The following is a 25,858-nucleotide window of genomic DNA, read 5'->3' as shown; positions in this document are numbered from 1 at the left end:
GAGCAGTTTCTGACAACGCTGCCCCAGGGTATGTGTGCAACAGCTTTGAAGTTGAAGGTTTCTAGGCTTTTCGGGGCATTATGCAAGCTCTCATCCATCAGTGCAAGGCAAGTCTCAGACTGCCAACGTTGGCAATCTTTGGAAGGCTTTCTGTGAGGATGCAGGGTGGAGAGAAGGAAAGAGAAGTCTGAATATTTAACTCTTGCCTTTCTTTCTCCCCATTGGCTGGGTAGGAGCAAAGGAAAAGGACCCTTCAGCGGGTTAATCTGGAAAAATGACACAGATACTACACTTGATCTTAGCCAAGAGGCCAAGAAGCAATTGGAAATGACACAGAAGGTAACCACCGGCCATGGATTGTGGAAATATATTGAGCAGACTAGCCTTTTAAATTTTATTTTTGACACATAGCACTGCATATACTTATGGGAACAACTTGGCTTCTGGGTGACAATGTGGCATTTCTGTCACCTTATTTGCACCCTCTTGATCACAAACCTCCACCTGTCTAGGCTCAGAATCCTCAATTGGGACTGGTTCCCATGGCCCTGGGCTAGGACAAACATTGGAAGGACACTGGTCCATCCCAAGAACCCAGAGCTGACCTATGCCCTCTTACAAGACTGACATACACCACCGACATCTGCTTTAGCTCTTTCCTTGGCTTCTTTTCTATGTTTCCTCTTTTTTGAAACAGTGTTTAATCTAGAAAAAAAAAATTCCCAGTTTCTACATTGCCACCCTACTCCTTCCACCACAGGCTTGGGATACCAAGGTGCAAGTTATGGGGCTTCAAGGAGTGATGCCTGTGAGAATCACAAGGCCTGGTTGGAATGCACACTCTGAAGAGAGTACCATGGCAGCTCAGGAATCTGCCTTGAACCCAGCATCTCAGCTCACTCTAATGTAGGTGGTCCCCACGCAGGAACATACTGATCCATATCAAAATAAAACTCATAAATTAACCCTTATCAAGAAGCCTTTGGGTTGGTGAGATGGCTTAGTGGATACAGGGCATTTGCCTAAAGCCCGGTGAGCTAACTTCAATCTCTGAGACTCACATGCTGGAAGGAGCTGACTTCTGCGGTTTTCCTGCAACCTCCACATGCACTCTGTGGCACATGTGCATGCACACATACAAAATAAAAGGCTTTTCAAATACTCTTAAGGAAGCCTTTGAGAGTTTCTCCTCTATATTCATTTACAAATCTTTAGGCCCATCTTCCCCAAAGTACAAACTGACGTGGTTATTTTGGGAAGTGCCTTCAACTAAGAGATTCACAATCCTCTTCCAGCGAAAGATCCAACTACGTCGGTTGCATAACTCCGCTCCACCGTGACGGTTCCAATTAATCATAAAAATTGGCTAAGTCGACTTCAGTATGCCAAGCCTCTTGATGAGTATCCATCAGGATGAATATCCATCATGGATTAGCTCCTTCCTTCCCTCATGAACTTGCAAAACACAGTTCAACTCACAGGTCAGGCTACCAAGCCAACGTCTGGATGATCTCTGGCTCGCATAAGCTCCTGTGAATTATTGGGGATGCACTCAGAAACCAGGCGGATGGTTGAGACTACTGGTTCTATTGACCCGTGGAAAAGCAGAAGGAAAATGCTTGCTATTGCACTCAGATTAACCTAAAGTACAATCAGGGAGATTACCCAAAGATGAATAAGAGTGGACAGGGGCAAGGGACATATCAGGCATACAGTAAACCCCATGTACTCAAGGTGGGAGGCAAGAGGGAGTTTTTTAAAGGCAACAGGATTATATTAGTGATTTTGAAATGATAATTCTTGGTTACAAGAATCAATAACATGGGTGGTGTCTGTCTGTCTTAGTCAGGGTTTTTACTGCTATGAGTAAACAACATGACCAAAAAGCAAGTTAGGGAGCATTGGTCATCATTGAAGGAAGTCAGGACAGGAACTCAAACACAGCAGGAAGCTGGAGGCAGGAGCTGATGCAGAGGCCACGGAGGAAGGGGTGCTGCTTATTGGCAGCTCAGCCTGCTTTCTTATAGCACCCAGGACCACCAGCCCAGGGATGGCACCACCACCCACAATGGCTCTCCCCCATCAATCACTAATGAAGAAAAATGGAGGCATTTTCTCAGTTGAGGTTCCCTCCTCTCAATTCACTCTGGTTTGTGTGTCAGGTTGACATAAGACTAACCAGCACACAGTCCAAAGGTCAGAAGGGCCATCAATAGCTAATCCTTGTAGAAGGAGGTTTTTGTGGTAGTCCTGAGCAAAGTTATGGTTCTAGCATGGTCTTATAAGCTTGGTTTTCTTCATCCAGTGCCTCCGAGCCTCAGTTATTTATTTGGTTAGGATTTAACAAAAGTGACTCCATTTTGGTTTTTACAACTTCTGCACTCCACATTAGGAAAAGCTATGGGTTGCTGGAATGTTGATGGTTGAAAATATGTGGGATGATGAGATGACTCGCCTGTCACCAAGCCTGAGGACCGGAGTTCAATTCCTAAACACGCATGGTGGAAGGAAAGAACCAACTTCCATGACCTACACACACACACACACACACACACACACACACACACACACACACACACTCACTCACTATGGCACATGCATGCATATGACATGCACAATAAACAAATGTAAAAACATATATTTAAAAACCAAAATACTGAGCGGGGCGTTGGTGGCACATGCCTTAATCTCAGCACTTGAGAGACAAAGGCAGGCAGATCTCTACGTTCAAGGCCAGTCTACTCTACAAAGTCATTTCCAGGACAGCCAGGACCACATCGAGAAACCCTGTTTCTAAAAACAAACAAACAGCAAAATACTTAACACTGCCAGGTGTAATAGCACATGCCTTTAATCCCAGCACTAAAGGGCAGAGGAAGGCGGATCTCTGTGAGTTCAAGGCCAGCCTAGTCTACAAAGTGAGTCCAGGACAGTCAGGGCTACACAGAGAAACCCCATCTTGAAAAACAAAAACGAAAACAAATAAACAAAAAACCCAAAACAAAGCAAAACCCAAAATATTCAACACCCCAATGCAAAAAATGCCCCTCTACAAATCTCCACACCTGGCTTCCATCTTTCATCCTTTGCCTCTCAGGACCCAGGAAGGTGCCTGGTGCAGACAGAACCACAGACTTGCTGGCTTTAGCAACTTCAATTCCCTCCTCACCCTCAGCTCACCTGCAGGCGCCTCAGTTATGCTTGCCAGTCCAGAGCCCCACACACTCTGGTCCCCTTCTTTCCTTCAGTGCACCCTACCTCTAACCCCTGCAAATCCTAGGCTCTAGCCTAGTGTCCAGTTTGTAACTCAGCTTCTGTGGAGCTCCTGGGCCTCACTTCTCACCTGGTACACATGATGAGTTCCAGGAAAAAGCCAGAACCCTCTGCAGACCACTGCCTTGGGCTGTCTAGGAGCTTGGTTACAGTTTTTTGTTTGTTTGTGGGGAGTTGGATTTTTTTGTTTGGGGGGTTGGTTTTTGTTTTGTTTTGTTTTGTTTTTCGAGACAGGGTTTCTCTGTGTAGTCTTGACTGTCCTGGACTCACTTTGTAGACCGGGCTGGCCTCAAACTAATGGTGATCCACCTGCCTCTGCCTCCCAGAGTGCTGGGATTAAAGGCATGCACCACCAGACCCAGCTTTTGGTTACTACTTGCAATACAAAAGATTTTCTTGCAATTTCAGAAATCTCTGGTGGCCAAAGAAGTTCAGAAAAAAAATTTTTTTCAATGAAATTCCTAGTGCTCAGAAAGCCCTGGCGAAAACGTCTGATTATTAAGACATAAATTCCATCTGTGCTTTATTCTTGGGAGGGGGTAACCATCTACTCCAGGAAGAATCACTAATGAGGATTTTCTGTAAATATCAGTGTCTACGTTGAAAACAGTCTAGAGATATTTTAATATAAATATTTGTAATTAGATGCATCTAGATGGATGCATCTAGATCCATTAGATGGATTTTTATCTTTTCTCTAGAATTATTTAACCTAACACCGTTTTCTCCATGTCATAAATCTGCCTACTTTCTCCTACAGCAACTTCTAAGTCTTCATCCTTGCCAACTAAAGGCTTTGGGGATGGGTAGCATGGGTCCCTGGAAGACACATAGGAAGAGTGATGCTTGTGGCTTATCAAGTTTTGAATCAAGAAAATACCACTCTTCCTGTGAAAAGAGAGGCAGTTGCCTAAGTGCTGATGTCAGGGATGTCAAGAGCCCAGTTACCAAATCACAGGATTTCTGCATGCCTCAGCACTTACTCCAGTCAAGTAAAAACCTACACGTACCCCATGGGGGTTTCCCTCACCTGTACATAATGTTGAGTCACACAGGATCTCACGGGATTTTTGCATCCCTCGGCATTTACTCCAGTCAAGCTACACATATTCTGGAGGGATTTTTTTTTCCTTCCCACTTGTGCATAATGCTGAGGGTGTGTAAGGGATTCTCCCTCCACCACAGTTTAACAGCTAGGATGGGAAAGCATGTGACCACAGATACCCCTAGGGAACTGGGAAATCAGAAACCTCACAGCTTTGTCCTCAGCAGCCCCTAAATCTGGCCTGGTGACAAGTCTGGCATTTCCACCTTTGTCAGGAGTCCCGCTATGGGTGGGTGAGTAGGGATGACCACACACTTGTAGCAGCCATGACTGTCTCCTTCCCCTTGCCTTACTCTAGATCCAGAGATTTCCTGGAAGGTTGTTTCCTTTTTCCCTTCCGATGGGTCCTGGCAGGGGAGTAGGCACCAGGCTACCACCCAGGTCCTAGACCCATGATCTGTTTTCAGTGAAGGCATTGATAACACACAGTGGGAAAGAAAGCGCTGGCTTTTGTCATTCTTTCCCTTTAAGTAAGCAACCCTGGAGCAGGGGCTAGCCTCCAAGACAGACACAACTGAAGGAAAACACTGCAGGCCTCTATGCATCGCACCACACACATGAAAATACACTCAATTTGAGGCGCACATTTACTGTAAAGGCTCAGACCAAAGAGCAGCTATAAGAAAATGGACAAGCCGGGCGTGGTGGCGCACACCTTTAATCCCAGCACTTCAGAGGCAGAGGCAGGCGGATCGCTGTGAGTTCGAGGCCAGCCTGATCTACAAAGTGAGTCCAGGATGGCCAAGGCTACACAGAGAAACCCTGTCTTGAAAAACCAAAAAGAAAAGAAAAGAAAATGGACAAAAATGGACTTCGTTGCAATCTAAAGTACAAAGTAAGAAGTAAGAAGGCAGAGGCTGGAGAGATGGCTCAGCGGTGAAGAGCACTGGTTGCTCTTCCAGAGGTCCTGAGTTCAATTCCCAGCACCCATATGGTGGCTCACAACCATCTGTAATGTGATCTAATGTCCTCTTCTGGTGTGCAGGCATCCATGCAGGCAGAATACTTGTATATGTAATAAATAAATAAGTCTTTAAAAAAATTTAAATACTCAGAGGAAGGATAGCAGGCTACCAAGAAGAGACTTGATACTCTTTGAGCATATACAGGGGGAGGAAGTCCCCCTCAGTCACAGTCATATAGGAGGGGAAAATGGGAGGGAGGGAGGAATGGGAAGATACAAGGGAGGGATAACCATTGAGACGTAATATGAATAAATTAATAAAATAAAATTTTAAAAATTTAAATAATAAATACATAAATAAAACTTTAAAAATTCTTAGAAAAGAAAAGAAGAAGATGAAGTAAGAAGACAAGCAGTGACCAACAGGAAATGTGGTCACACACACTGTTACCCAGCTTTTTATCACCATAACAAAACACCAGAGAAAATCGAGTTAAAGGGAGGAAAAGCTTGTTCCAGCGCACAGTCACTGGATCCTGAGGGTTTGGGTCAGTGGCTGCACAGTGGATCTAGGCAGGAGTAGTTCATGAAGCCAGGCAGGAATGGCATGGCTCTTCACACCCACCTTCCTTTCCCTAAGCATCAACTCCTATGTTCCCACAATCCCCAATAGTGCCACAAACAAGGCCAGGCCTTTAACAGACATTCAAAAATCTTTCTCTCTCTCTCTCTCTCTCTCTCTCTCTCTCTCTCTCTCTTCTCCTTCTCTCTCTCTCTCTATCGCTCTCCTCTCTCTCCTCTCGCTCGCCTCTCACTCTCTCTCCTCTCTCTCTCCGCTCGCCTCTCTCTCTCTCTCCTCTCACTCTCTCTCCTCTACTCCCCCTCTCTCTCTCTCTCTCTCTCTCTCTCTCTCTCTCTCTCTCTCGCTCCCCCCCATGTGTGTGTGTGTGTGTGTGAGAGAGAGAGAGAAAGAAGAGAGAGAGAGAGAGAGAACTATTACAAGTGGGACTTTAGAGAATATTCGAAATCTAGAAAGAGAGACAGAGAGGGACAAAGAACTCATATACAAAATTTTTCAATAGTACAGTTGGCCCTTCAGATCAGCAAGGAATGGGTTCTAGGACCCTGCATTGCTGAAATTCATGGCTGCCCAGGCCTTTTAGACTAAGTGGCACAGTATCAGCACATCAGCTTTGCACATGCTCCTGTAAGTGCCCCTAGAGCACTTACACTTCCTAGTACATTGCAAACACTGTATAAAAAGTTGTTGTGTTGTATTTAGAAAATCAAGATAAAACTTTTTCAAAGAAAAGAAGTTATTGTGGAGGGTATGGGCAACTTGTTGGGGGGGGAGTAACAATTAAATAACTTTTAAATTCTGTCTGCTGCTGTTGTTACTATTAACTTAAAAATAAACATTATGGACCCACCATGTGATGCAGCCTTTCTACTCCTAGGAAGTCACCTAAGAAATACAACTGATGTATAAGGGCCCGTAAGCATTTATAGCAGCATTATTTTTATAGCTAACACATGAAAACAACCTTTTTTTTCTGTACCTTGGCAAGTAAACCAACTGTGGTATATTCTGTATTTAGTAAAATACTAGAGGGGTAAGGAATGGAGTGTGAATACAATCACTGAGCAGAAAAACCTGACAACCTAGTTTGATCTTGGATCCCATAGTGGAAGTAGAGAGGTGGCTCCCCACAGCTGACCTCTGACCTCACCTGCATGCCCACCCCTTTCCCATACACAGGAGTGATAAGTACATACGTGTTAAAGCAACAAATGAAAAACTTTTAGCAGACGGCAGTGTCTATGATCATATGTAGATGTGTCCAAGTTACCAAAATCAACATTTTCTTGTAAGACAATTCCATCTCAATAAGACAGCTGTTCTTCTAAAAGTTTTCCATGATGACATGTTGAAGTGGAAACTAAGTTGTCGGCCTCCAAGGCTCAGCTTAGCCATCTCTTCTTCTCCAGGGTTTTTATCCCATGCCATTGCTCACCCTGATGGTGGACATTTTCCATGCCTTCATCTTCCTTTCTGAACTGTGAGGTCCACTCAGGTGTAGAAGGCAAAGCGAGCAGTGATCTGTCCATTGGCTGATGTCCTTCCCTCACAGAAGACAGAAGTCTTTGGCGGCATCAGTGGGTTTTGATGGAATGCTCTAGAGGTCTCCAGCATTTCTGAGGAAAGTGCCAAGTTAGGAGCAAAGGATCCAGAAGCAAACCTCATTCACCAACTCAGAACTCCTTGGTTTTCTGTGCCCTGGCAGTGAACACAGCGAGCCAGACTTCCCCCAGTTCATAGTCAGCCATCCTCCCAACAGGCCTTTGAAGATGGTGTGGAGAGGACTCACAGGCTCAGCTGACCTCATATTCTGCCAGCTCTGCCACTGGGAATATGTCACCTTGAGCAAAACACTGTCTCTCTTGACCTCGGTGTCTCAATCTGTGAAAGGACGGGCTTTGTCTAAATCAGTAGCTTTACTTTAAAGGAACTGGAGGGGAAGCCGACGGTCAGCTAATTGTAAAATAGAACTTCAGTGTATAAGGCCAGTAAGAGCTGCTCCAGCTGAAGTGACACAGGGAGCAGAGCCCATCTCTGCCTGTTCTCTGTCACCATCCTCTTTCCCAGTGAGAGCTAGAGGAAGCTCAGTTCCCGCTTCCCACAGTAGATGGGAGTTGTGTTGTGCAGAACTGCAGCCCATCCAGGTGGAGAGTTTGAGTGCAAATCTGTAGTCAGCAGATATTTTCTGAGCGTTTATAGCAAAGGTCATTGCCCCAGGCACAGGACAGCAATGAGGAAAGTGCAGCCAGTGCTGCTCCTACAGGCACTGTGTGCCCCTGTCTGATAGAGGAGGGCAGCCAGTGATTTATTCATTCACCAGACATATGTTGAACACTTTTATTGCCTGTCAAGTATGGCCTCAGACTCCGACTGGAAGATAACAGTTATCCCAAGCCACAAGGAGTAGAAAAACACCAAGGTGAGCACAGCCTGTGATACCATAGAGAGCACTGGGAGGCGGGAGGAGTCCCGTGTTAGCAGGTGACCTTTCTGCTGAGATGCTGGGTCAGAACCTGAGAAGTGGCCTTCCTGTCTGCAGCTCAAGGGCACAGAGTCTGAGTGGAGAAGAGCTGACGTGTTCCATAAGAACTGCATGAAGCAAGCACACCTAGAGTGCACCAGCAGGGAACCACAGTGAGATGAGGCCACAGCTAGCCAAAGACAGGGCATCAAGGCTTAATAGTCAGTGGAATGGGGTTGTGCTCTCTTCTCTCTCTCTCTCTCTCTCTCTCTCTCTCTCTCTCCTCTCTCCTCTCTCTTCTCTCTCTCTCTCTCTCTCTGTGTGTGTGTGTGTGTGTGTGTGTGTGTGTGTGTGTGTGTGTTCTCCTCTTAAAACAGTGAGGGCAAATTCATGTGAATTATCCAGAAGTATGAATTCATTCAGTTTACACTTATAAAAGGTCTCATGTCTACCGTGAGAAGAACGAAAAACACATAGTAATTTTTAACAAGACAGGGCAGATTTTTTCCCATGGGTCAGTTTGGAACTGAGACTGTACGTAGGAGCCTGTAGCTTCTGGACTGAGCAGCTGGGTAGCAGGCAGTGCCCTTAATCAGTCAGGAGGCGACTCCAGTGGGAACAATGAATCAGTCAAAGGGATAAAAAGACACACAGTAAAGTCCTTATTGGGTCAGCTTGCATTACCACTGCAACACCAACCGAATCACACCTGAGAGGCTGAAAACACAGTGGCAGCTTGGTGCTTGAGGCTGGTTGCCTCGGCAGTCAGAGTAGGCCCACAGCAGCTGCAAGTCCTTGCTGGAGAGGCCAGCAAGTCAGTCGGTCCATAAGGCTGGCTGCCGCTGCTGTCCAGCTCTGGCACCAAACACCTGGAAGGTTCCTGGAGAGCCTCTTGTCGTTAGTCAACCTGATGGAAGCCTGGCAGCACTGTATCAAAACACCAAAAAAGATGGGGTACAGAGCCAAACAGAATTCTCAACAGAGGAATATCAAATGTCTGAGAAACGCCTGAAGAAATGTGAAACATCCTTACTCATCAGAGAAATGCAAATCAAAACATCTGAGATTCCATCTAACACCTATCAGAAGGGCTAAGATAAAAAAGCTCAATTGACAGCTCATGCTGATAAGGATGTGGAGAAAGGGGAACACTCCTCCATTGCTGGTGGAATGCAAACTTGTACAACCACTTTGGAAATCAATCTGGTGCTTTCTCAGAAAATTGGGAATAGAGCTACCTTAAGACCCAGCTCTACCACTACCAGGCATATACCAGAAAGATGCTCCATCATACAGCAAGGACATTTGCTCAACTGTGTTCATAGCAGCTTTCTTCATAATAGTCAGAATCTGGAAACAACCTACATATCCCTCAACTGAAGAATGGATGAAGAAATTGGGGTATATTTACACCATGAAATACTACTCCATTAAAAACAAAGAAACCTTGAAATTTGCAAGCAAATGGATGGAACTAGAAAAGATCATCCTGAGTGAGGTAACTCAGAGCCAGAAAGACACTCAGGGTATATACTCACTTATAAGCGGCTATTAGCCACACACTACAGGATAACCATAGTACAATCCACAGACCTAAAGAAGCTAAGGAACAAGAAGGACCCCAGGGAGGATGCTTAGTTCTCATTCAGTGGGCAAATAGAATAGATGCCAGAAGTGCTTGAAGAGAGGGAACAGACTGGAGCCTACCAAAGAGATCCTCTGAAAGATGACACCCAGAGGAGATTGAAGCAGATGCTGAGACTCACAGGCAAACTTTGGGTCAGAGTACAGGGAGACTTATGGAGGAGTGAGGGATAGAAGGACCCAGAGAGCACAGGAGCATCCCAAGAAGACCAAGAGGCCAGGCATAGTAGCATACCCCTATAACCCCAGCTTTTGGGAGGCAGAGGCAGGTGGATTGCTGTGAGTTCAAGACCAGCCTGGTCTACAAAGTGAGTTTAGGACAGTCAGAGCAACATAGAGAAATCCTGTCTCAAAAGCAACAACAACAACAACAAAACAAAACAAAAAACAAAAAGAAGACCAAGAGAGCCAACAAATCTGGGCCAACAGGGCCTGTGGAGACTGATGCACCAACAAAGGACCATGCATAGAGAGAACCTAGACCCATTGCTCAGATGTAGTTGATAGGCAGCGCAGTGTCCATGTGAGTCCCATAAAATGGGGAGTACGGGCTGCCTCTGACATGGCCTCTGGTGCCCACCCATTGATCTCTTCCCCCTGGTCGGGCAGCCTTGCCAGGCCACAGAGGAAGAGGATGCAGGCAGGCCAGTTGAGACTTGATAGGCTGGGGTCAGATGGTAGGGGAGGAGGGCTCCCCCTTTCTGAGGACTAGGGGAAGAAGGAGAGAGAGGGGTCAAGAGTGAGGGATGGGAGAAACCTGGAGAAGATGAGGGAGGGGGCTACAACCAGGATGTAAAGCAAATAAATTAAAAATAAACAAATTTTTTTAAATTAAAAAAAGTCATCTGGGCATGGTGGCAAACTCCTTTAATCCCGGCACTCAGGAGGCAGAGGCAAGTGAATAACTGTGAGTTCGAGGCCAGCCTGGTCTACAAAGCAAGTCCAGGACAGCCAAGGCTACACAGAAAAACCCTCTCTCAAAAAACCAAAAATAAATAATTTTTAAAATATCTTTTTAAAGAAAGGTTTATCCTATTGCACTAACCAAGGACAATACAAGTAGTAAACATGAAACCCCTACTCTGATCTAGCCAATGGACAGGACATTCTCCACAGTTATGTGGACAGCGGGGACTGACTCTGACGTGAACTCTGGTGCCCCATATTTGACCACCTCCCCTTCGTGGAGAGCCCTGGTGGTATTCAAAGAAAGAATAAGCAGGCTACCAATATGAGATGACAGCCTATGACCATATAGTGGCGGAGGAGGTCCCCCTCGGTCATAGACCTAGGGGAGGGGAATAGGGTGAAAGTGGGAGGGAGGGAGGAATGGAAAGATACAAGTGATGGGATAACCATTGAGTTGTAATCTGAATAAACTAATTAAATAAAAATTATAAAAGAAGAAAGGTTTGTGAAAGAAGCATTTCAAACTTTTGACTCAGAACAAAAGCGCTCATTCTAATGGTTTGTTGTGTAGGAGCACGTAGAGAGTACAACCCACCCTCCTCACTTTAAGGTTCACACTCCTATGACAAAAGACAGCATACAAAAAAAGCCAGGCCGGTTTATGCAATCAAACCCGTACACGACATGGGAAACTTTGGAAAGGAAGACCAAAATACCCAGGAACAGCTGTCTGGTTTTAATGTGTTTATCTAGTCTGAAATGGACAGCTAAATGCAGACGTAATTGGACAAGGAGTTTATGGCCTCCTGATGGAGGACTGGGTAGGAGAACCAGAAAGGCTGGTCAGTTCAGATTCTTGGTCGACCTGTGAGGCAGTTCCGCTCTATGGTGCTGGGCAGACCCCTCCTAGAATGAAGATTTTATGACCTACTTCAAGGCAAGGCAGGTTTGACAACTGCTCCTACGCAAAAGGGCAGGGGAAGGGTTGAACAAGGTTTCTAGGTTTTATGCATGTCTTCAAGGGAACCGGTATGGTTCAATGATCTGTCTTGCGAAAAAACAATTTTTCTGGGTGGTATTAGGGATTGAACCTAGTGCCTTGAGCAAGCTTGGCATAGAGCTCTCTACCACTAGGCTGCATCCCAGACCTTAATGTGTCATTTTCTGAGTCTGAACATCAGCAAAGAGGATTACTAGAACAAGCCATTTAAAATCAGCAGATGTTAGCACTGGACACAGAGATAGGTGCTTATAATCCCAGAGTTTGAGAGGTAGATTCAAGAGGGTCCTGAGGTCAAGGTCAAGATGGGGTACATGAGGAGTTCAAGGAAAGCCTGTGGGACATGATAGCAATGCCCTGTCTCTAACCAAAAAAAAAAAAAAAAAAAAAAAAACTTCTAGACTCTAGTTGACCATCATGATAATCAATCCTGTCAATTTGATGGGATTTAGTTAGAAATACCTTAGAAACAAACCTCTGGCACCTCACTGAGGAAAGTTCTAGATTGGGTCAACCGGGTTGGTAGACCCACCCTAAATATGGGGGACACCATACCATGGTCCTAGGAAGTGAGCTGACCTCCAGCATTCATTCTTCTTGGCCTCCTGACTTGAGACACATGAGACCAGTTCTCACACACACACACACACACACACACACACACACACACACACACACACACAGAGCACCATTGATGGCCTTATCCCAGAACCATGAGCTAACGTTTGAACTGTTACTGAAGCCCTGGCTCCTCACCGCTTGAATTCAGTGTTTATGTGATGAGAGCTCGTAGGGAGGAGGCCAAGGTCTACCCAAGGAGCAGTGCATGGAGAGATGACGACCTTGGGGGGCGGTCCTCTGCAAAGTTCAATCTTGGCCAACTCATGGGGTGCAAAGGGATTATATAGGGAGGAGATGCAGAGCAGGGTGGGAAGGCTGCCTGCCTGAGTGTCTGCATCATTCAGGGCACAAAGCTTTGCTTTCCTCTTCTCCAAACATCAGAACATTTCAGTAGACAGCAGCCTCTCAAGCCAAGTTCCCTTTACTTCTCTTTAGACAGCCATATTGCTTTGTTTGTCTTATTTTGGGTTAAGATAGGTTTTCTCTGTGTAGCCTTGGCTGTCTTGGATTCATTTTGTAGGCCAGGCTGGCCTCGAACTCACAGAGATACACCTGCCTTTGCTTCCCCCAGAGCTGGGATTAAAGGCGTGCACCACTGCTCCTAGCTAAAGAACCCTATTTCTTTTCTGTAAGTCAAACCTCACAGAAATCTAGAGGTTGCATCAGTTGATACACAGGATTAAAAGAAAAAGTGTAAGACTCTGATGTTATATACAGATTACCAGACTCTCTGGTTTCTGTAAATCTAAAGAAAGGTTATTTGTCAGTTATTTCTTTGTGACTAGTTTTTTGTTACTGTTGTTGTTTGTTTGGGTTTGTTTTGTTTTCTTTTGTTTTGTTTTTAAGACAGACCCTCAGCCCCCTGGTAAGAAGGATTTTGGTTGTTTCTACAACTGTTCAAAATACAGATGAACATAATAAAATAACCGAGATCTATACTTCCATCACTCAGAGCTGAACATGTCTGCCCCTTTCTCCCTCTCTCTCTGGTGGAATCGGCCCAGTGGGCAGGCATGGGTGGGCAGCAAGCCTCTGTCCCTTTGCTGTGCCCTATTCCCAGTTATCCCTAGAACTTCCCTCTTGACACCCAGTAATTCTAAGGAGAATCCCTACTTTTTAAGTGGTTGGGCTAGTAACTGATAGATTACCTACTGACTGTAATCCCAGCACTCTGCAGGAGAGTCAGAAGTCCAAGGCTCATAGTGAGTTCTAGGCAAGCCTAGGCTACATGAACTCCATTCTTAAAACAAAAAACAAAACAAAACAAAACAAAAACAAGAAAATCAACAGCCGCAGAAGAAATGAAGATGTTTGCCATTTTATTCTTTGTGTTTGGGGATAAACATTTAGAAACTACAAGTAAAAGCTCTCTGTGGACAGTGTTATTGTCTTCATCAAGTTGGGCAGATTCTAAGCAACGAGCCTTGACATTATTAAGTATTCTTTCTTCAAAGAACTCTTCAAAGTTTAACATATTTAAAAAGCCTGGTTACACATATCATTCCTCACATGACACAAAGACACAACAGGATGAAATAATTGGCACAGAGAGTACAGGGAGGAAACTATACCACACCCACTCCCCCCACCTCATTTGCCTATGCCACGCCCACTTGTTCTCTTCCCCTCTCCCCCACCACCACCCCCCCATTTCCCCCCAATTCCACTCAGCTTTTTCCTCCAAGGCTGACAATCAGACTCGCCTGAGGCCACACTCATTATTGTGGGAGGTAATGCATTACATAGGAGGAGCTTATGGGCACCTTTAAAACCCTGAGTCTCTCTGGTTGCCTGGTCACTTCTTGTCAGCATCCTGTCCAGCGAAGAAGCTGCTCACCAGAATGATTCCTGGAGGCTTATCAGAGGCCAGACCTGCCACACCAGAAATCCAGGAGATTGCTGACAAGGTGAGTCGGTGCCCTTCAGGATAAAGCTTGATCCTGAATCAAGCTTTCCTAACTTGATTCATGATTTGGCCCTCTGTTAAGAGTGTGAGAAATCACAGAAACCAGGAATGTGTGGGTTTTATTCAGACTTGTGTACAGCTGACAGTGGAACACTAAACCTTTCAATGAAATTCCAGCACTCCAAGAGTAAAGTCGGCCAAATCGCACTGTGTACTGCAGCCTCGGTTTCCCCATTTGCTGAAGGTGAATTCATACTGGCTAGTCTCTAAACCTTTTACTTTCATGTGTGATCCCAGGAGCTTGAATCCATTTATGGATGGAGTTTTGCAGTTCGACAAGTTGAAGCCAATGTCATCTCAGGTTTTAAGGATGCCTGCATTGACTCTGGGATGCTATGCCCACCAAACCATCACAGGCAATAGAACTCAATGTCTTTTAGCAAGTCAATACATCTTGCTTAACTATCATCTATGTAATCAAAATGTACTGTGTTGCATGTTTTATAGAAGAGAAATACATGCAAATTACAGGTGTAAGTTTGTAATCTGTCATTTTATTTTCCTCCCTGAGATATTGTGTCCTCCTGGCAGACAAGATCAGCCTTGTTTGTTGTTTGTTTGAGACATGGTCTTGGTGCTATGTAGTCCTGACTTGCCTAGCAATTATGTAACCCAGGCTGGCCTCAAACTCATGGCAATCCTCCTGCCTCAACTTCTAAGTTCTGGGATTATAAGCATGTACCACCATGCCAGGCACCATTGGTTTCTATGAGCCAAAGAGATGTGAACCTTCATGCTTAGGACACAGAACACTCTAGACAGGGGTCGCAGGCCTAAAATTCAGTGACCACGTATGTAAGACTGAATAGTTTCACTCATGGATTTATTTCTCTAAATATCTAGGGGCACTTTTTTTTTAATCTTCATTAGAAACCTCACATCAAGTTGGTGTCCTCCAACTTGAATGGGCACGTGAGTCCCCTGTTGCTCTAGATAAAACACACGTCTGACTGAGGAGGACCAGACAGGCCTGCAGGTCCACAGTTCTTCCAGGCTCTCACATTCTGTGGTTGTTCCTCCCCATGGCTTTGCTTTCCTGTTGGACCAGATACACAGCATCATAGGAGGCCTCAGAAAGATAGGTTTAAAATAGGATACAAAAAATTTTTAAAAAGAAAGAAAAGGAAAAAGTCCTGCATTTCATTTGCAAGAAGAAAGAGCTTAAGGACTAACTAAAATAATGTGCTGAAACATCATCTCAAAAACCAATATGGACAGACAAGGCAAAGTTGCTGTGTGTGTACAGTGCCTGAAAAATCCCCAAGATGCCCCAGGAAGCAGAGCTGTAAGAGATAGACAAGGGAATATAGTTATTGGAAATATGGACAATAGAGCAGGTTTTAATGATTTCTAATAGTCTAGATATCACCTGGTTATCTAGAATAATTGTTCCTTTTTTAAAATTTTATTTATTTATTATTTATATAATATCTTGCCTATACGTATGCCAGCTGGCCAGATGAGGGCACCAGATCTCATTACAGATGGTTGTGAGCCACCTTGGGGTTGCTGGGACCTTTGGAAGAACAGCCACTGCTCTTAAGTGTTGAGCCATCTCTCTGGCCCAATTGTTCTTCTTTTGAAACCGGGGTCTTGTTTCTCAGACGGATCCTGACCTCACAGGTTAAGGTAACCTTCCTGCCACTAGCCTCCCAAGTACCTGGGACTACTGAAGTATGCCATCCTGCCTGGCTAGGATAATTCTTAAATATAATATTTTCACTAGTTCCTTAAGAAGTTCATATATACACACAATATATTTTGATCATATAATTTTTAAAATTTAAGAAGCTACTGGAAGGGCTTACCTTGCTAATGACGCCATCTGTGGGCCACATCTCCAGTAATAAAATTAATTTAGAAGTGTGTTCTTGCCACTTTCAGAGAAGTAGAATGAAAAATGGATGTTAAGCAAGTTACTTCACCAGGGGGAGGAACTTTGCTGTTTCAAAAGCCTTGACTTCCACCCCACACTCACGTGATCTTCAAAGCCCTGGGGCAGCAAGAAAACATTACATCTATATTTAGATCGTGAAAACAAGACCCAAAATGCTTGGAGAGTCACCCAGTTAAGAAACTCGCCTTTCCACTGCACAGCCTCAGCACCCTGGGGAGCTTTGCAGGTATGAGGGGAGGGAGTGTAGCAAACTTGCCTTCTCCGTGGAAGCCATGGCCTCAGGTTTATGCATCATTGTGCAGGATGCAAAGCCGTGAACCATTTCATGACAGGGGCTTTCCCTGAGTCTTCCATCAGGCTACAAACTGTAGAAGCTACATAAAGGACAGTAAGGCATGGCCTCTATGTGCCAAAAATTAACAGTGTAGAGAAAGTCAAAATATCTAGAGCATATTATAAAATAAAAATTAAGTACTTTTTCATAATCATAGTTTTAAGACCGAAAAGGACTTTGGGCATTGCTGTCAACCCTTTCCTGTTAAGTGAGCAAGTGCAGTACAGTGGCTGGCTTCCCACACATCACTCATTTGTCCTCTCTTGCAGGAGACAGCCTTGGGGGACAATTCCCAGTTAAGAGCTAGGAGGCAGAGAAGCAGGCAGGAAAGTGTATTTGAGGAGGCATTTTCCCAATTACGGCCAGCCATCACTTCCCCCTTCAAAGAAAACTAGAGGCAGATACAGGAGGTAAACTTTAAACCCCTTCCCAGATCTAGCCAATGGTCAGAACATTCTCCACAGTTGAGTGGAGAGTGGGATATGACTTTCTCACGTACTCTGGTGCCTCACATTTGACCATGTCCCCTGGAGGGGGAGACCTGGTGGCACTCAGAGGAAGGACAGCTGGTAGCCAAGAAGAGACTTGATACCTTATGAGAATATATAGGGGGAGGTAATCCCCCTCAGGAACAGTCATAGGGGAGGGGAATAATGGGAAAATGGGGGGGGGGGGAATGGGAGGCTACAAGGGATGGGATAAACATTGAGATGTAACAAGAATAAATTAATAAAAAAAGAAAAAAGAAAAAAAAAGAAAACCCTTGTAAAGCAGAAAAGTCAATCTACCCCTTCAAGATTATGATCGGTTGGGTCCTGACAGTGTCAGGCCAGAGCGGGTATCACATGCCTAACGTAATTGAGGGGTCCCAGAGTCCCTAACGTGATTGAGGGGTCCCAGAGTCCCTAACGTGATTGAGGGGTCCCAGAGAAAATCTCCACTACCTGTTATTTACTTTGTACTTTTCTTCCTTACATCTTTAATATATGTTTTACTTTAAAAAAAAAAAAAATACACTGTTAAATGGTCTTAGAAGAAGAGAAAACTATTGGCTGTTCGCAGACTCCCAGTAGGGAGGAGGGAAAGGAGGAAAGACAAAAGGCCCCCACGGAGAGAAGAGAAAGTTACCACAGAGATACGGCACCTTCACTTCATGCCCTGGGGAATTGAGCGTCAAACCCACAGAATGGCAAGCAGAGGCTCTGGGCTTGGGAGGATGTGAGAATTTTCAGGGTAGCTGAGTATTCTTAAAGTTTGTCATTCAGAAAACACTGGTTATCAGGTGGCTAGATGGCTCAGTGCAGCAACCCACTTGATGGAGCTGATTATTGCCACATGGTGGTAGTGGCACACACCTTTAATTCCAGCACTCCGGAAGCAGAAGCAGGTGGATCTCGGGGTTCAAGGCCAGCCTGGTCTACAGAGTGAGTTCTAGGACAGCCAGGGCTACACAGAGAAATCCTGTCTCAAAAAAACAAAAAGAAAAGAAATGTTACTTATGTAGACAGCTCTATCAGAGTTGCTAAGCAGGAAGGAGGCCATAAGATGGCTCCTGCTCTCAGGAAAATGTACCAAGTAGCTGGGAAGTAACACTGTCACATAATGAAATGAAGAGGCATAAATATTCCCATCCATGAAAAGCCGGTAACATGTGCGATGAAAGACCAAAGAAACTGACAGCTCCAACAGCAGTGCCAGATTGCAGTTGGTGACCTTTTATTGTATGTGCAGGTAGCCACTTGATGAGAATTCCAACTATGTTCATCTAAGGGAAAGAAATGTTATTGTAATGATTATTTTTAGAAGCAAAGGCTATGATTACATATGCAAATGTATGCCCACACTGCGCATGCTCATCTTCACATCCGAAGCTTGGTTGCTAAGCACCATTCCAGGCTGGCGAGCACACTAAGTATGAGTTTCCTTGACTGGGACACCACGCCAATACCTTCTCACCACAACTGGACACACCCTGGGCTTTAGCAAGTCATGGCTTCCATTGCCCTCATCAACAGACTTTGGTCCTCTATCCAACCTAGGCTTTCTGGTCAGTCACTTCTGTGGTCCATGCCCAGAGAACCTGCCATTCATCCACATCAGAGTTCTCAAGGCACCTACCCTCCCTCCACCCATCAGAGCATGCCTCTTGCTTGCTCGTCCATGAGGGATGTTTTCATATACTCCTCCACTCTGATTCCCAAGATCCTTTGAGCTGTGACATTCCAACGTTCAATTAGAGACCACTCCCACTGCCCTCACTTCCTCCTCCTTCACACCTGCTCCAGGAAGTCACAGAACCACAGAAAGCTCACCATTCCAGTGTGATGAATGAATGCCCATGTCACAGCAGGACCCTGGCGACAGCAGAGCATCCATTCAGTTCTATTTGTTGTTTTTCTAGAAACCTATACCTTTGCCATGCTGTCTCCCACCCCCACCCCCTCCTCCCATGGTCTCCCAGGCAGGTTTCTCAGTTCTTATTCTGCTTAGAATATTGCTGGCATTTGGCATAGGAAACACCCTAGGTTAGCATATTGCTTCAGTTCAAACCCCTCCCTTAAGGCCTACTCTGTCTCTCCCTCCACTCACAGTCTAGTGACTTCATTTTCTTGTGCCCAGCAAGCTTTTCTTCTTACTTCTTTCAAAACATAACAGTTGACAAATGTCCGTAAGAAATGTCCTACTAACTTTAGCCATATTCTCATATTGCTCCCTGAATTCTCTTTTCTGATTGGACATTTTCTTAAATACTGTCTGTATACCTTGGAACTGTCATCATCTATCCATCCCCTGAAGAATGATAGGAGATTGGGGAAGTGTGCCGCTGTTGGATGCCCCCATGGCTTAAATCTTCTGAGCCTAGAAAACGGAACAACCCAGCAAGAGTCACAGCAATTGGACAGCTGGAACAACTTTAGATGATATGCCACACGACCCTCTCTCTGACAGAGGACAACGTGACGAAGGCAGAGTTTCCAGCCACCATCAAACACCATAGGCTATGAAAGGACAAGAGCACCTGGTACAGCACAGGTTCTGTCTGTCACACTAGGCTCCACAAGCACGTCCCCAGCTGGCCCATGCCTTCTGGGTTCCTTCCTGGAGGTTCTCTCAGTGCCAAGCTACTTTCATGAATCTGAAAGTTTGACTAACAATCTCCTCACTCACCTCTTCCCCTACTTCCCAATGGCCCATCATCACTCAAGTCCATGGAATCCCACATTAAAGGATGCAAATCTGACTCACTACAAAGGGAGAGGGGCTGCATCTTCCATAGTGCTTGTGGTACCCGTGCTTGTTAGGACACAACCCAGAGTATTTGAAATCAAGTCTGTCATGGAAAATTCTGGACCTAGGTGAAAATACATAAATACAATGAAGAAAATTCAATTAGGATCCATTCATAGGAGAGATAGAAATTAGAACTCAGCCTGCAGATACCTTTGGAAATAGTTCTCACAGTCAACTGAGGCACCAGCAGAGAAGGGTTGGGAACATCTCCCCACTGAGGGAAGGATTCAGGGGGCCTTGAGAGAACGCTGGTGCCCTGGAGGCCTGACTGAAGTTGGATGTGTTTACATGCTTCAGCAGAGAGCAGGAGCCAGCTTCTCAGTGGAGAGCAGATCTTGAAGACAGGGTTAGTTTCCTCCCAGGGATAGGAAAGGGTTGACGGGGTTGAACCTATTATTAAGGTCACCGGAAACCAGCAGACACTGCCTGAAGGACACGAACAGAAGTGAGAAGATGGGGACTGGGAGTCGGGGAGATTGAAGCTGAGCCGTGGAGGGCAGGTCTAAGCCTAAGCAAGATAACTCATATAGCTCAGCGATATATTAGATTGCTAATGGCTGCCATTGACATTTCGACGACAGGACTGAGTCAAGAGACCAGGGGCCTGATGGGTGTGTATGACCAACAGCTAACCCACCCCAGTCCTTCCCCTCAGCATCCTCCATCCTGAGCTGCTGCCCCTTCTCAGCCCTGGAGCTTGCCTGTCAGCAGAAATGGACCCCAAGTGATCGCAGTGGACTCTAGCATATCGGGTCCAGCTGAGCACCTCAAGAAGGGTGGTACAGAACACTGAGAAAACATTTCTACACTGAGTGTGAGACGAACTCCTTTCCACAATGCTAGCACCTAGCTTCTTCCATCCCCTGCCACAGACAGAATGATGGCTCCCTAACAGCATCTGCATTTAGTCCCTGGGACCTGTGAGTATACTGTAGCCTCACAAGGCAACAATAGTTTTCAGACGTGGTCAGATAGAAACAGGAAGATGATGTGCCCACAGCACTCACAGCGTCTGTATGAGACCTGGATGCACATGCTATATTTTGGGTTGTAAATGGATGCTTTTGGAAGGGAATTAGATGAGAAACTCTTAAGCTGTCTTATGTGTATGCTGGAACTGATTAACTGCATCAACACATTGTGAATGTAAGCAGGCTTCATCCTCCATGACAGAGAACGGAGTTACAGCCAGGTATGGTGGCACAGGCCTTTAATCCCAGCTCTTGGGAGGCAGAGGCAGGAGGATCTCTGAGTGTAAGGAGTGCCTGGTCTACAGAGCTGAGGTCCAGGATATCCAGGGCTACACAGAGAAACCCTGCAGGATGGGGGAACACTGAGAGACAACTGGAAACCTTTATAGTCACCTTAGTGATAATAGTTCATGGTAATGTTCGTGGTTCTACAATGAGTGTGGTGGGTGTGTAAGATGGAGACATTAGTGCAAACTACCACTATTCTAAATCAGTGTAATATATTATTTTCACCATTGACTGTGCAATCAGTTTAAAACAATAAGTAGTAATTACTGCTGTCCTGTTTTCACTTACTAATCAAGAATACATGTAATTATTGGAGCCCTCCATTGCAAACTGGTGTGTGTGTGTGTGTGTGTGTGTGTGTGTGTGTGTGTGTGTGTGTGTAGACCACAGGAAAATTTGCAGAAGTTCCTTCTCTTCTTCCACCAGGTGGGTCTCAGGGATGGAAGTCAGGTTGTCATGCTCTCTTGGTGGCAAGTGACTTTATCTGTTGAGCTACTGGGCTGTCCCTAAATTATGACTGTTTCATAATACCACAGTGATCTGATATTAGTCCAGCCCCATGTAATATGATTTGACTCTTTAAACTTGTGTTATGGTCTTAAGCTGTTTTCTATGGGAGGAAAAAGGAGTGTATCTTCTTTAGTTTGCGGTTTTATTTTGAGTTTTGTACCAGGGTCTTAATCTGTAGCCCCAGCTAGCCTGGAGCTTTCTATACAGCCCAAGCTGCTCTAGAATGACATCCTCCTGCCTCAGACTTCCAAGTTCTGGGCTTAGAGGCTTGAGCTGCCACTGGGAGGCTCATTAGCACCTCTGAGGACTCTCAGCAGTGTGAGGTTCCCAGATTGGTAAGTCAGGTAAGCTGAGTCAGCACAGCTCTAACGTTGTCTCCCCTTTCTCTTCATAAGGTCAAACCACAGCTTGAAGAGGAAACCAATGAGAAATTTGAAAAATATGAAGCCACTGAGTATAAATCGCAAGTGGTCGCTGGAGTCAATTACTACATTAAGGTTAGAACCCAGCCTCTGTTTAGCACTGCCGCCATGTTTCCCGTTGCCCAGATGGTACCTTAGTTTCTATCAGTTGTCTTTCATTAAGACACCTTGCAAGTTGAAGATGCCAAATCCATCAACTGATAGGCTACTTCCCTTGTTTTGCCCTGAGAATGTAGGAAGCTTTCTTATGTGGTTCTTAATTTCTAGAAATGTACAGAAAAAGATGGTTTTCTGCCATGGCTATTTCTTCTGTTAGGTGGATGGGGAGGGTAACATCTTAGGGTAGAGAGTTGACAAGTTAAATGCACTTAAAGGACTTCGGTCATTAGTGGAAAGAATAACTCAAGCCACTTTCATTTTTTAAATAAGTGGTTACTTATATAATGTAAATAATTCTTTTTAGAAAATTATTTCTGTATTTGAGTGCTCTGTCTACATGTATGTCTGCATACTAGAAGAGGGCATCAGGTCCCATGATAGATGGCTATGAGCGAGCAGTAAGAGAGCTGACTCCTCTCGTCTCCGAGGACATTTGTGTGTGTGTACTCATTCACAGTCACACATCAATATACATAACTTTAGAATTAAACAACTTTATAGCATATTAAAAATTAAATGATTAAGTTCTAAGAGAAGAGCTATTTTGACATCCTTATGACCTCAAGGGAACCAATTCAAAACTCAGCTGTGGATAATGAGTAGGAGCTGGGTTTCTCTCTGTGTTGAACAAGGACGATCCTGGCTCCACAGAGCACAGACATTCAAGTGCCTTTACCTATCCTGCGTTGCCACTGGACCAAAACCACAGGTGCCCTCTGCTCCTGTTCCAGGCATCGTGGAAAGAAAACGTAACTCTGGAATGAGATTTGTGACCCTATGTTAATGAAAAGCATAAAAATTAAATGCAGATGGAGAGATGGCTTAGTGGATGAGAGCACTGGCTGCTCTTGCAGAGGACCTGGCTTTGGGTCCCGGTGCCCCGCCACCCCCGCCCCTAACATCTTCAAGGCATCGCATTCACAGGATGCACTTACACACAAGTGGGCAAAACATCCATACAAATAAGTGGAATAAAATCTTTTTCTAAAAAGTGTTTTTAAAAAGTCTAAGAAATATGTGTCCTGCCATCCTGTTAGTTGCTCTTTCTCTTAACAGAAAGGTTGATGGGAGCTCTGTTCCTGGTTGGTGCCTTGGGCCAGAATTGAGGACAGCTTACCACAGCAATTCTTTACAAGAAAGATTTAATAAAATGGAAACCCATGTGAATAATCTCCATCCCTCCCTCCCTCCCTTCCTTCCTTTTTTTCTTCCTTCCTTCCTTCCTTCTTTTATGTCTTTCAGGTGGATGTAGGAGGTGGTCGTTATCTGCATGTGAAAGTCTTCAGAGGTCTTCCAGGACAAAATGAGGATTTGGTACTTAGTGGTTACCAGGATAACAAATCCAAGGATGATGAGCTGACCTACTTCTAAGCAGCAAATTCTAAAGTGACCTGCTTCCTCTCATTGTAAAGAGATGTGGCCATCAGTAAAGAACCATTCTTCAAATAACTGTTTTTTTCCCCATTCTTACCCACGTATTGTATTGACCTTTACTTTCTAGACAACAGTTCTAAATATGGAGCATTTCAAAACCTACATGTCATCCTTGGACATGGGCCATGCTAATCTCTGCATCATTCCAACTTTATTATATACCCTGCCGAGGAGATCACAGTGTTAATGTTTTGGAGTACAAATCCCACAATAAAGGATACTAACTAGAACATTTATAAAAACTAAGGCTCAGGTGCAATTGCACACAGGTTAATGCTGCCCCGCCCTCACGGCAGGTGCATGTGGAGGTCAGGCAAGCACACTCCTTGTTTCCTGTGGTTTTCCAGGAACCAGATGTTGGAGGAGGTTGCTGTCTAAGGTCACAGCTCACCATGTCTGGATGGCTCTCCAAGCTTAGTGCAAAATGAAGGACTCCCTCTCCCCATCAGGGCCTCCTATTCTCTGCCTGACTTTATCTGGAGATGGAGTCCAGGCACAGATGCCTGACCGTACCTGGAGTATGGCCTTTGACACACTTCCCTGCAAACACTCTCCCCCTGCCACCATTAGGATAATAAAGTACTGTGTTCCCATCCATATGACAGAACTGTGCTGCCAGGTGCAACTAAAGCACACTGTGGGCACCTGTTAGGTGATGCCCCAGCTACTGTCCCTGTCCTATACATTCCCCTCACCTCCCTTGAATAGAGTTGAGCTGTCTCACTGCAGCTGTTCCTGGAAGTCATTCCACCATACTCACAGGAAGTCTGCACCTGCTTCCCACTTCTCCTCCCCTTGTCCTCATGGGCCTGTGGCCAAGGACCCCTGGGGAAGAGCAGCTCCACACCCAGCATGTCATCTCTGCTTTCATGTTTGAAAATTACATGGCTACTTTGCAAGATGTGCTTTGAAACAATCCTAAACTTACAGAAGAGCTGCACTTTCCCCTCCCTGCTCTCCTCTCACACCTGAGAGTTGGTTGCAGTGATTTCCCAACAACAACTAATGCCTCCTGGCACTCACTAGTGTAAGTAGCTGTGCAGACAACAAGGACATTCTCCTGCACAGGCAAAAAACAACAATGAAGATCAGGAAATGGACACTGTTGCCATAGTAACATCCAGTCCACAGATGCTATTCCAGTTTCTCAAATTGTTGCAATAATGTCCTTTACTAGAAAAGGTCCAGTCCAGAATCATGTGTTCCATCTAATTTCTGTCTTCTTTTAAAATTCCTATTTCATTTATGTGTTTGTGTGTGTATGTGTGTTTGTGTGTGTGTGTGTGTGTATGTTTGTGTGTATGCACTCCACAGACCCCTTGTGATCAGAAGATAATGAGGAAATCAGTTCCCTCTTTCTACCATGTGGGTGCAAGGCTCAAACTGAAATAATTAGATTTGGTCAGAAATGCCCTTACCCACTGAGCCATCTCACTGGCCCACTAAATATTTTATTGAATAACTTTTATTCCATGCATACCATACAATTCACATATTTCAATTGTTATGTTTAGGGGCTTTTAGTATATTCACAAATGTGTGCAAACACCACGATGTGCATTTCACAAGATTTTCCACACCAACCAAGAGAGCCCTACAGCTGTCAGTCCTCCAGCCTCCTCCCTCTCCCCTCACTCCTCACTGCTAAGCAGCCGTTACATCCTTTTCTGTCTGGATTTGCCTATGCTTGACAGTGCATATGTATATATGTGTGTATACACACATATGGAATCATTTCTTGGAGCATTTGTAATTGGCTTTTTCTGTGAACAGTTTTCAATGTTCATCCATGTAACGTCATTTTATTTCTTTTTTGATGTTTTGTAGAGCAGTTTGTATCATAGTCTATAAATACATATGTAATTAATATATTCGTGTACTATGTTTGGTTTGCTTGTTTGTATGTGTGTTTGAGACAGATCAATGCTATGTAGCCTGGGTTGACCTTCAATTCAATATGTAGCCCAAGTTAGCTTCTGACTCATGATCCTCCTGCCTCAGCCCACTTAGTGTGAGATTACAGACACTTTACCTGGCCCATTTTCATGATTTTTATTATATCTGTGTGTATATATAGATAGATAGATAG

General features: G+C 44.8%; 1 protein-coding gene and 2 pseudogenes across 1 annotated transcript; 1 reads left to right on the top strand and 2 right to left on the bottom strand.

The window, feature by feature from the left end:
• Positions 1–242: 242 nt before the first annotated feature.
• LOC127193493 (uncharacterized) lies at positions 243–322 on the bottom strand (annotated as a pseudogene).
• A 14,012-nt stretch (positions 323–14,334) lies between these two features.
• LOC127192662 (cystatin-A-like) lies at positions 14,335–23,984 on the top strand. The gene is made up of 3 exons (XM_051149879.1): positions 14,335–14,404; positions 22,150–22,251; positions 23,578–23,984. Exons 1-3 carry the CDS (start codon positions 14,339–14,341, stop codon positions 23,704–23,706), a joined length of 297 nt encoding a protein of 98 aa, XP_051005836.1. The 5' UTR covers positions 14,335–14,338; the 3' UTR covers positions 23,707–23,984.
• On the bottom strand, positions 23,846–23,945 carry LOC127193524 (uncharacterized; annotated as a pseudogene).
• Positions 23,985–25,858: the final 1,874 nt, after the last annotated feature.

The sequence above is a fragment of the Acomys russatus genome, chromosome 8 (assembly GCF_903995435.1).
Source record: "Acomys russatus chromosome 8, mAcoRus1.1, whole genome shotgun sequence".
NCBI classification, from domain to species: Eukaryota; Metazoa; Chordata; class Mammalia; order Rodentia; family Muridae; genus Acomys; species Acomys russatus.
This window is presented reverse-complemented; position numbering and strand designations above follow the sequence as displayed.

What these genes read in the sequence shown, in the direction of transcription:
- LOC127192662 (XM_051149879.1), top strand. Translation starts at nt 14,339, where the DNA reads ATGATTCCTGGAGGCTTATCAGAGGCCAGACCTGCCACACCAGAAATC. An exon ending in TCCAGGAGATTGCTGACAAG is followed by an intron (nt 14,405 to 22,149) that starts GTGAGTCGGTGC and finishes TCTCTTCATAAG; the next exon opens with GTCAAACCACAGCTTGAAGA. An exon ending in GAGTCAATTACTACATTAAG is followed by an intron (nt 22,252 to 23,577) that starts GTTAGAACCCAG and finishes TATGTCTTTCAG; the next exon opens with GTGGATGTAGGAGGTGGTCG.